This window comes from Artemia franciscana, unplaced genomic scaffold, assembly GCF_032884065.1.
Source record: "Artemia franciscana unplaced genomic scaffold, ASM3288406v1 Scaffold_7438, whole genome shotgun sequence".
Classification (NCBI taxonomy): domain Eukaryota; kingdom Metazoa; phylum Arthropoda; class Branchiopoda; order Anostraca; family Artemiidae; genus Artemia; species Artemia franciscana.
This window is the reverse complement of record NW_027067530.1, coordinates 1-12,232: the sequence shown is the minus strand read 5'-3', so window position 1 is coordinate 12,232 and position 12,232 is coordinate 1. Positions and strand designations below refer to the sequence as shown.

The 12,232-nt window shown below is 36.5% G+C and overlaps 1 protein-coding gene across 1 annotated transcript; it reads right to left on the bottom strand.

Moving 5' to 3' along the window:
• Positions 1–11,448, bottom strand: LOC136043593 (uncharacterized). Its single transcript, XM_065728506.1, has 5 exons — positions 11,073–11,448; positions 10,294–10,432; positions 5,858–5,974; positions 2,331–2,478; positions 1–32 (listed from the first exon to the last, which is right to left on the bottom strand). Exons 2-4 carry the CDS (start codon positions 10,380–10,382, stop codon positions 2,379–2,381), a joined length of 306 nt encoding a protein of 101 aa, XP_065584578.1. The 5' UTR covers positions 10,383–10,432; positions 11,073–11,448; the 3' UTR covers positions 1–32; positions 2,331–2,378.
• Between the last annotated feature and the right edge of the window lie 784 nt (positions 11,449–12,232).

The following is a 12,232-nucleotide window of genomic DNA, read 5'->3' as shown; positions in this document are numbered from 1 at the left end:
TGTGAGAAATTCAGGAGCACTGGAGGAGAACCCTGTAAAGAAAAAGAATATTTATGATTTGTACAGATGAAATTAAGAGAGGTATTGTGGAAAAAGGGGACTACATTTTATTTGGCAATCTTGGTAACTACATTCCGATGGTCGGTAAACAAAGGTGTTATTGAAAGCAGGGTTAGACATGTTTTGCAATTGTTGACATTTCAGCATTCCAATTGGTCATTGGATTTTCCAATCAGAATTGTGAAAAGGGGGGATTTCCCAATATTGCGCAAATTTCACAATATTGCATAATCTTTATCAAAAGCTATAAAAGGCGAGGGTTAAAGACTACGGCATCAGTTACAGTTTTGCTTACGATAAGAAAGTGTTCAGTGATTTATTATGGAAAGTGAAAATTTAAACAGTGGAAGTAGTCAGGGTTCTGGATTTTCAGAACCACCAGCGAAAAAGATAAGAGTTTCAATTAATGGTAGTGACACACAAAACAGTGTTGACTCGCTAGTCCAAACTTTTTTGGATTCTAACGACGACGATCTCTTCTTACAAGTAGATTTAGATAAACCGGGTCCTTCTAATCAGTTTGGAGGGGCTCAATTTGAATTGAATGGTAGCGACACACAAACCAGTGTTGACTCGCTAGTCCACAATTTTTTAAATGATAACGAAGATGATCTCTTCTTACAAGTAGATTTAGATCAACCGGGTCCTTCTAATCAGTTTGGAGGAGCTCAATTTGAATTGAAAGATCATGCCTTTCACAATTACTTGAGATCATATACCTTTAAATCGAATGTCGTCTTTAAGACCCAAAGATCTGGCGAACTAGTCAATGTTTTGCGCCAAACTATCGGTGGAATAATACGGCAAATTCAAGAAGAAGAACGTACTAGCGTAAGAGCTCAACTGGCAGTTAATGCAATTTTTAGCCGGGAAGATGAAGAGGATAGAACTGTCCCTTTGCTTTCGTACATGGAACGTTTTAATAGAGGTGGGGATATAGATACAGAAATTGACAAATGCATCACAAAAATCAATGAATCGGCGGAAAAGTATGCAGAAAATGGGAGTGGATTTTCACTTACGGGAATCCGGAGTCTCGACATTCATATTGCAAAATTTGACGGGGATTTTCCCATTCCCGCTGGCCGGAACGGTCCTCCAGTTCCGCAAGCCCTTGCTAGCAAAAAAGGAATTTTACAAATGCGGTTCGACCAAGGATTACAATGTTTCAAATGGTCGGTCTTGGCAGCGGGACATCAAGTTTTAAAAGACAATTCTAGTCAGTCTAATTTACTAGAGTTAAATAGAAATGGGCTAGAAGGAAGTGATGGAGAACCCGGTATTTTTCCAACCGTTACATTCAATTGTTTTGAGGGAAAATGGCCAATCAAAATCAGCGATATCTCAAAATGGGAGCAAGAAAACGCCTCCGCCTCAGTAGGGATATGCGTATTACATTATAATGAACTAGAGAAAGCAATTTGTCCAATTCGTGCTCCATCTAATTCTAATGTAAAATATTATGCCTATTTACTGTACGGAGAGTCAGATAATGCAGACTACGCTCATTTTTGGCCTATCGTAAATCTAAGTCGTTTACTATCTTCAGGAAAAACAGCGCGATTCTATTGCCCATACTGCCTGTCACCATCAAGGACTGAGGATAAATTAAACCAACATATCGAAGCCTGCTCTCCTCACGGTTTACAAACAGTATCTATGCCAAAGGGCGAAAAAGCAATAATTGAATTTAAGGATTTCTACAATAAAATGCCATTTCAATATAGAATTTTTGCAGATTTCGAGTCGATCATCAAAAAAGTTGACGAACCTATTCGAAAAGGAATAATTTCAGAGCACCGGCCAGCAGCGTACGCACATGCAGTCGTCAAATACGGTAAAAAACTTGAGAAATACCAAGAAACCTATGGTCCAAATTGCCACATTGACGGCATGATATTACTCATTCAAGACGCACAAAACTGTTTAGACGAAATATATGATACTTGTCACGAGATGATAATTACTGAAAAAGATAGTCATAAATTTCAAGAGACTAATTGTGGTATATGTGAAAAACCCCTGATCGAAAAACCGAAAAAAGTAGGAGATAGAACAGTCAGACACCACTGCCATCATATTAAAGGACCGAATTTTGAATGTCTAGCTCACTCGACATGTAACACCGTCTTAAGACATAAGCGGTATATTCCGGTTGGGTTCCATAATTTAAGTTATGACATAAAACATGTTTTGGAAGCCCTTTCACAAATTGAAGGTTTTAATTTACAGTACGAACCATTGGCTAAATCAAGCGAAAAATTTCTCACCTTAAAAATTAGCTGGTCCCGGAGCCTTGAAAATAACCAAGAACGCCGCTATTCAATTCTCTTCTTTGACACTTTTGCATTCCTGCCAAAATCCTTGGAAAATTTGATTGCTGTACAAAAGGCTGAAGATCCACAGTCTTTCCAAATCCTACGACAGAAATTTTCAAATGATCATCAATACAATCTACTTACACAAAAGGGTGTTTTCCCGTATAGTTATATGGATGAATTTACACGGTTTGAAGAACCAAGTTTACCATCTCAAGCATCTTTTTATGATGATCTCAACCAAAAGGACATAAGTACAGAAGAATACGCTTTTGCGCAAAAAGTTTGGGATGTCTTCGAGTGCAAAAATTTGTGGCATTATTGCGGAGTTTATCTTGCATCAGATGTGTTAACTCTAGCCGATGTTTTTATGACCTTTGTTGAAGATGTACTAGATCTTTATAGTTTAGACCCAAATGCATATTTTTCAACACCATCTTTAGCATACCAACTAATGTTGAAATTTGCAGCTCCACATAAAATCCACTTAATTGAAGATTTAGAAATTCATCTTAAGATTGAAAAAGCTATATATGGTGGTCTGGTATTCCATAATGATCGGTACATTCAATGTGACCCTACTCATCCTGATAATCCGAGCTACGGTTTGTGTTTAGATCATAATGGACTATATGCAAACTGCATGTCAAATTATAAAATGCCCATTGGTGACTATAAAATTTTAGAATCTCAGGATTACCCCGACTTTTCTACTATAAAAGAGAATGGAGAGTATGGTTATTTTGTGACAGTTAGTGGAGAAATTCCACGAGAATTCCATGACTATTATCAAATGATGCCACACCCTATTTCCAGACAGAAAATCCGTTTTGAAGATTTATCCCCATACAACCAAAAACGCATAAAGGAAGACAAGATCCCATGGACGTCAACAAATAAATTGCTCGCATCTTTTGGCTACAAAAAGGAAATTACCCTACACCATACATACTTGAAATTTATACTCAATCATCATTTTCGTCTAGATCATATCCATAACGTAATTCAGTTCAAACAGGAATTTTTTATGAAACCGTATATTGACCATTTTATGGAAAGAAGATCACAAACAAAATCTAAAACGAAGAGTGAGCTCTATAAGCTATTTAACAACACTATTTTTGGGAAATCTGTAGAGCAAGTACGAAAAAGGACGTCGTGTATAGTTACAACAGATCTGAAAACTACAAGACGTCTGGTTGGAGACTGTAATATATCTTCTTTCTCAATAGTTAATGAGAATCTTGCGCTGATATTCAGAAAAAAGAGACATGCCCTCCTGAACAAAAATATTGCAGCTGGTGCAGCCATCTTATCTATATCCAAGAAAATTATGGCTGAGACATTTTGGGACAATTTAGTTCCATATTATGGTGGGCCTCTTTCTGGTAGAATTTATTTAGCTTACTCAGATACCGACTCAGTCTTTATTAAGATATTTACAAAGGATTTAGTCGGCGATTTGACATCCCCAACCCTCCGACCTATCATAGACTTTTCCAATTGGGACCCCATCAAATATCCCCATCTGGTAAATAGCCGGAAGAAGAATGAATTTGGCAGGCTTAAAAACGAACTAGGAAGCGATACGTTTATAGAGTTAATCGCCGCTTCGCCTAAATGCTACTGTGTTGTAACACCGAACGAGAAATTAAAGTAGGCTGCCAAAGGAACATCAAAACATCTGATGAAGAAATATTTAACGGCGGAAAGATTTAAAGAAGCTGTTTTTGAAGGAAGGGTCATTAGAACTACAACAAACGCCATAAGATCTCTCAAGTTGAAATTATATACAATGGAAGTTGTCCGTACTGCCATCTCTGGTGTTTCGGACAAAGTATATATTTTTGTTGATGGGATCACTACCCTTCCTCTTGGACATTACAAAATTGAAGAAATGAAGTGATCTCAGATATGATTGACATTTTCAAAAACAAATTTAGTATTGTATAGAAAGTGCTAGTGAAAATATGTATACTACAGTTAGTTTTCTTTGTGAGTGTTTAGAAATCCTATGTCAGAAGTTTATAGTAAGATATAAATGCAAGTGTAAAACATTTATGGACTATAACAATTGGAAAATTTTAAATAGTCGAGTGTGTATTTCATGCAATTCTTTACCTGAGCTACAGATAAGGCTCTTAGAAAACGGGAGAGAATGTAAATGCAGCAAAACAACAATTTTGGACGTTTTAACGTTGGATGCAAAATTAGCAGGCTATAGTAGCCATAGCGGGATATGTGACTTTGAAGATGCAATCAGTGACTGTTTACAGAACACAGTGTTATACTATATTGATAAAAAAGAAAGACAACCTCAAGAAATTCGAGCAATTATTCAAAAACGGAACAATCTTTTAATCCATTGTTGTGAAGACTGCAAGAACTTTCTAAAAGACATTTACAACCAACACTTTTTTTTTCTCTTCAAAGAACTGGATATAGATAATCTATAAGAGGAGTGGATAATCTTGAAAAGTGTCAGTTTAAAGAAGAAAAGCAATCAGTCGACATGTTTAAAATTGAAACACCATTTCGGATGATTATTGCTGGCCCATCGATGTCGGGGAAAAGTGTTTTCATATCTAAATTAATTAAAGAAAACGAAAAACTATTTGAAAAGCCTCCGAGAGAAATTTACTATTGTTATCGAATATGGCAGACAATCTATGATAAAATAAAAGAAGAAATGCCATATGTCCATTTTATTCAGAACTTTGAGATTCTTGAGAACCTCAAGTTAAATTCTTTAGAGTTTTTTGATGACCTTGCAACGCACATGGAAAAGTACTCTGAAAAGCTGTTGGATTTATGGACAGTCGAATCCCATCATATGAACATTTCAGTGATATTAGTATTGCATAATCTTTTTCAACAAACAAAAAGTATTCGAACGATAAGCTTAAATACAAATATATTTGTATTATTTCGACAAGCACGAGATCAATCCTCTATTACAAGTTTAGGGAAACAAATGTTCCCAGGAAATTCTCGCTATTTATTGGACAGCTATAAAATGGCAACCGATAAACCATTTGGATACTTATTTATAAATTTGAATAGCAAGGATAGAAATCTTATGCTAACAAGTAACATTTTCGAAAAAGAAGCAACAGTATATCTACCATACGCATTGAAAAAGTGACACTAGTCTTGAAGATGGAACGAATGAAGCAACTTCATCCTTTTGTAGAGATTTTAGCTAAAGCTAAACCCAAGCTAAGACGTGCTTTATTACAAAATTTGGACAAGGATATTGTGAAAGCATTTTCAGAACTTTGTTTAAATATCACCAATTCAAACATTTCGATGCCATTATGTCAAAAGAAACGGTGCTGTCAACATCGTAAAATTATCCGTGATTTATCAGTTAAAAAGAAGAATATTAAACAGAAGCGCTCGAAATTAGTGCAACAAGGAAGTGGCTTTTTTGGTGTATTATTACCAATTATTGGAAGTTTAATTGGATCTCTACTTACCAGAAATGGCAGCAGTTCGACCGTACAAGCTCATTCCACTGGAGACAGCTATTCAGCCAAGGCAGCGCTTTGAATATGAGATGGCTGATTTCTTGAATAACGATTCCATATCTGATTCTGAAAAATTACTTTTATTTCAATCTGCAATGTCTCGTCTTCAAAAGTATCGAAGTGATATGACAAAACCAATTAAAGTGGATGTTGTTTCAAAGCCTAGCCTACCCTCAGAACCGCAACCCAGCGGACCGCTAGTATCACAACGGGACCCAACCGCGGTAAATCAGAACCTGGGCCCGTGCGCTGCGCCGGTAAATCAAAATCACGGTCCGGGCGTGGCGGAACCTTTTTCACCACAGGCGAGCACACAAGAGTATGAAGGTCTTTTTGAAAAGCTCCCTGTATCCTACCGACAGTCTGCACAATTATTATATCATCACTTGCATGAATTGGATGGATTTGAAATTGAACGTGGATTTAACAATATAAAAATTCACGATAAGCTCTATAATGCAACAGATTTATTAACGGATCTGATTTCGAATAGGAAGTCACGATATGCTATTGATTCAAACATTATAAGCTTTTTAGCTGACAGCAATATCCCCCTCAGTCTAATCAGAAATAAAGGCATTTTAAAAGACGTACAAAATTTAAGAAGAATCAGTCCAGAACAAGTCACTGAAAGTGACGGATCTTTTGCAAGTGTCAACTCTACAGTTCTCGAGTCACCAAGCCAGTCACCAATAAAATCGAGACAACGATTCAAGACTGGTACTTTTAGAAGTCATTATCGACGACCATCAAAAAGCCCAACACAGATTTCATTACTAAGCAAATGGCAAAAAATTTAAAGCAAGTTTATGAAAATATTGGCAAGTTTGGTGCTCTTTCCTCACCACGCCGTCTTGCACTGGCTGCAAATACATCTCAACAAGAAGCTCAAAAGTTTTTGGAGAAGCAAGAGTCCTATACTTTGCATAGGAGAGCTGTTAGACCGAAACATTTTAGAAAAACTATAGCACTCTACCCCTTTGAGATTGCTCAAGCAGATTTAATGAGTTTGGATGGATCTTATGCCAAGCATAATGCACCGTACAAGTTTTTACTGGTCATTATTGATGTTTTTTCACGCAGACTTTTTGTAAAGCCACTGAAAAGTAAGCATGGAAGTGAAGTTGCAAAACAATTGGAGCAAGTGTTTTCTGAACAGACATTTAAAAAGATTCACGTTGATAGAGGAAAAGAATTTTTGAATCCAAGTGTGAAAAAGACTCTTGAAAAGTATCAAATTGAACTCTATCATACCCATAGTCATCTGAAAGCTACAATAGTTGAAAGAAGCATACGTACACTTCGTTCTCATCTAAGTGCATTTTGTACTCATTTTAATACATTTTCTTTTGTACCAAGACTTGACTTAATTGTTTCTCAGTATAATGATTCACCGCATCGTAGCCTTGGAAATTTAGCACCGAATCAAGTAAACTTACAAAATACACCTTATATTTCTGATTTTATGTATGGAAAAAGTGAAAGCAAGCAGAAAAAGCTTAGGAATCAATTAAAAGTTGGACAAAGTGTTAGAATCTTACGTGGTAAAGGAATCTTTGAGAAAGGACAGTTTAATTTTAGCAAAGAAATTTTTCGAATTGCTAGTGTTCAACCCACAGATCCAGTCACATTTAAATTAGTGGATTTGTCAGATGAGCCTGTTCTTGGATGCTTTTATCAGAGTGAACTACAAAAAGTTCAAGAGCCCGATGAATACATTATAGATAAAGTACTTAAACGGCGAACATATCGTGGAGTCAAACAGTTGCTTGTCAGTTGGCTAGGATACCCCATCTCTTTCAACACTTGGATAAACGCAGATCAAGCTAGAAATGTCGATTGAATCCTTCTATGTTTCATTTAGTTCGGACGTCCCAGACCCTGTTTATGATCAAACAAACAAGATTGCAGATTTCCTGACAAAGCTTAACCCCCCGATTGTGCTTCAAGGATCAGGATGGAAAATGGCCTTGGTATCCCTCCATTTAACCAACTCTTTCGATTCTTTGAGACAAGATCAAGACTATTTTTTCAAATTGTTTCGATTTGTTGGTGATAGCAAAGACCCAAGCAAACGTTTAGGCACTAAAATAACGCTTCCAAAGAATAAGCGGTACAATACAATTCCGGAAATTATCAAAGACATGAATAATTTGGTTTATACCGGCAAAGACTCGGTTAATTTTCACTACAATAAACTATATGATCGAGTCTATATACTGGGACTAAAAGTCGGCGAATCCTGCTATCTTAGTGATGGTTTGCGAGAAGTTTTTCGATACAAAGAAAACATTATTGAGCCAGAACCGGATAATAATTTTCACCAGACTTATGGCATTGAAGGACCATTAGTCCCAGGACTTTACTACCAGTGGAATTCAATCTTTGTGTACACGGACATTGTTCAGCGTTCACGTATTGGAAATACATCTGCTCCCATCCTAAGAATTCTCCCGAGAAAAACGACAAACGAGGAAGTGATTAGCTATTCGTTCCAGCCACTTATTTATTTAGATATAAGTAGACAAAACATTGAAATTGTTCATTTTAGTTTTAGAACTGAAAAGAATAACATCATACCCATTAATAGAGGACTAATCTCGCTAACAGTCGAATTTAGAAAAGATGAATAGCCGTAGACAATTTATTTGTCCCTCTGTAGACTGTTTTGTGAAAACAATACAAAATGGAGGTGGAATGGATTACTATCAAGGAAAAGCTACACCTATGGTTGGATATGGTGCCTTTAGCCAATTTTTTGGAAAAATGATGCGATTTGCCATACCTCTTTTAAGAAAATTTGTTGTTCCTGTGGCGTCTGATGTTGTTGGCAATACAATCACTGACTTTGAAAAAGGACAGGATTTTGGTTCATCCTTGAAAAAAAATATACAAAATAAAGTACGTGACATTACGGAAAGTATGAAACAACGTGGAAGTGGTATAAGTAGACCACGCAAACGAAAATTGATCAGTTTGCATCGATCCAAGGTGAAAGCAAGACCTATCCGGAAAATTAAGCGCTCAAAAGCAGATTTTTTTGGCGAAAAATGAGTTTCCTTCCAACCGAAGACAGTGTGCCCTCAGTTAGTTCAGCCATCAGCTATTTTCAAAGCCCAAATGTTGATGTATCTGTCAAGTCTGCATATTTTGATCCAATCTACCCAGTAGTCCCTTTATCAGATGGCTCACCTATTCACTTTCGCTTTTCAAGCAATGAAAACTATTATTCTGATATGCGAAACAGTATTTTAGAGTTAAAAGTCAAAGTTTTTAAATCAGATGGAAATCCTGTAACCGATAGCGACAATGTTTCATACGATGATGGGGGCATTATGAATACTTTATTCCAAAACATTCAAGTATTTGTCAATGATACGCTTGTATCAAGTGGTAATTCGTTAAGTGCCTACACTTCATTCGCATCGTATACATTATTAACGCCAAACAGTACAAAAAAATCGCGTGGTTCAAACTATGGTTTTTACACAAAAGAAGATGGTACTTTGGATCCTAAATTGGCGGTACTCGCCACTGAAACTTTACACCTTGCTGCGCGACCATCGCACGATTTCTTCCAACTAAATCAGTTTATACCACCTGGATTAAAAATTGACATAAAGTTTTCCCCATCATTGCCTAGATTCGTTTTTCGAAAACTCGAAAAAGCCGCTCCTGATGTTAAACTTACAATAAGTGAAGCAGTTTTACATATCCGAAAAGTAAAAATTGTATCCTCGCTAGCGTTGGCAGTAGAAAAGATCAAAGCAAGCGGAAGTAATCTGAAAATTATGATTCCAAAACTGATGCCTACAGCTAGAATTATTCCAACTGGAAGTCTCTCTTTTGCTGAAAGTTCATTGACGACATATGGACATCTCCCTTCAAAAGTTATTCTTGGCCTTGTAAAAACGTCGAATCAGCTGGGAAGCTACGAATCAAGCCCGTTTAAATTTGAGCTTTTTCATCTATCTTCTCTGCATCTTAAAGTGAATGGACAGCCAATTTATTCACTAAACTTTTCTGATCAGAGTTATAGACTTCTTTATGAAATGAGCATGCGAACTTTGGGAGGAGACGAAACAACTTTTGAAAATGGACTATCCTATGATAAATGGATACGTGATTCTTCCCTTATATGCTTGGATATTTCTGGAACTCCAGATCTATCTCTTATTAAAGACGGAACACTTCGATTAGATCTCACTTTTTCACAAGCTACAGATGCGTCTGTTAGCCTTATAATTATCGGATTTCAAGAGACATTTTTGGAAATTGACAAATCAGGAGCTGTATTTCTCCCGATTGCACCATGAATACGAATCAAGTGCTAGCTGTTTTAAAAAAGGACATTGTTGCTAAACAATACAAAAGTTTCTGCTTACCTTCCGACTTTCTTGATCGTCTTACATTTACCAGCTTCCCGACAATCATCGTGGTGAATACCAGTCCATCTAGGCTGCTTTTTGGTCATTGGATTGGTTTACTAGTGATGTCTCGGAAGACGATTGAGGTTTTTGACACCTACGGAAGAAATTATTCTGAATGGAAAAATATTGGACAATTTGTAGACAGATTTGAAATAGTGACTCAGAATCGAAGAAAAATTCAAAATACAATGACTATGGCTTGTGGATTTCATGTATTAGTGTTTATTCTTTTACGCTTACGTCGTTATTCATTTCAAAGTATTGTTAATATATTTACACCTAATTCGTTGTGGAATGATTTTTTAAGTGAGAATATTATTGTGAAATTCTTTAATGTTGATTTTAAAGCATTGTCTCCGTTCTGTATTGATAAGCATTGTGAACAAGTATCGCTTTCTTATTAAATTTTTGTATCGATCAGCTTTGTTCAATAAAAGTTTTAAAGTGAAAAATGTGTTTATAGAAAGTTAGACATTTGAGACAACAAAGTATAAACATAAGTGGTTGAAAACTGGACCTTCTACGTACTTTTCTGGTGGAGGATCAAACCCAAGTCCGATATGAAAAGTTGGATATGCAAGTCCAATCTAGAAAATATAGTCCAAATTGTATCTAGCCTAGGTAGATTTCTCTATTCAGACTTTGCATGTCTTTAACTACAGGTACTAGTTGAAGTACAGTCTAATTTTCTAAAACCTACCTATACTAGAAAATATAATGTAAAAAAAACTTACCTCTTTTGAATAAAGTCTATCCATAGTTGTGTGTTTGTATTCACAGTCTAATACAAAATTGTTGCAAGTCCACATTTCACAATAAATCCAACGTATGAACAACGTTTTGGTTGCAATCTTTTCACCGCTAGCTGTGTTGAAACAAACGTATGAACGATTGCCGGGATCGTCCGCTATCTGCGGAGAATCTAGTTTAGTTTAAAATTGTATCTTGTCACACATAATTTTTCCATGTCTTTAATTAGGAATACGCGAATAAGGCATAAAAATTAAGAGTAATGTGGGGAAAAAGGGTAGAGAATGGAGGATCATTTAGTATAGGCTTAATTATACCTCCTAAATACTTATGCCATATTGGAAGCTAGGAAAAACCTAGAAATATTTTTCTAGCATAAAATTTACTAGCCTAGACTATATTGTGTAATAACCACCAGGTTCGTAAATACCTACCTTTGCGACATCGCAATGTTGCGTCACTTGCATCTAGAAGACAGTTGATTGGAGGATTGGGCTGGGGAGGGGGCGGGGCTTGAATTTCCTATCCTTGTCGCAGTAACTGTTAGGGCCTATACACTATACACTATACACTGTCAACAAAGGCAGTGACATGGCACTTTTTGGCTTGCAGTCCGAAATCAGTGATATCGACGAAATCGTACAATATCAGGCTGGAAGATACATAAGCAGTAATGAAGCTGTTTGGTAAATTCTTTCATTTCTGATACATGAAGGTAGGCCAGCTGTTTTTCACTTAGTGGTACATTTACAGAATGGTCAACGTGTTTATTTTTCGGAATCCAACGTGGAACAGAGAGCCCTGAATCCACCGGATACAAAGTTAACTGCTTTCCTTTCGCTATGCAAAAATGATTCTTTTGCAAAAAACTGCTGTATACTGAAGTGCCTTCGTATTACACGTGGAATACTAAAAATAAAGTATTTGAACGTCGAAAACAGGGTAAGTCAGTTGACGGCCAGCCTACTATCTTCAAAGACATCACAATAGGAAGGCTCTACACCGTTCACCCCAATACACATGAATGATTCTTTCTACGCCTGCTTTTGGTGAATGTACCCGGTCTGACGTCCTTTGAATATTTGACAACTGTAAACGGTACTATACATGACACTTACCGTAGTGCATGCCAAGCTCTGAATTT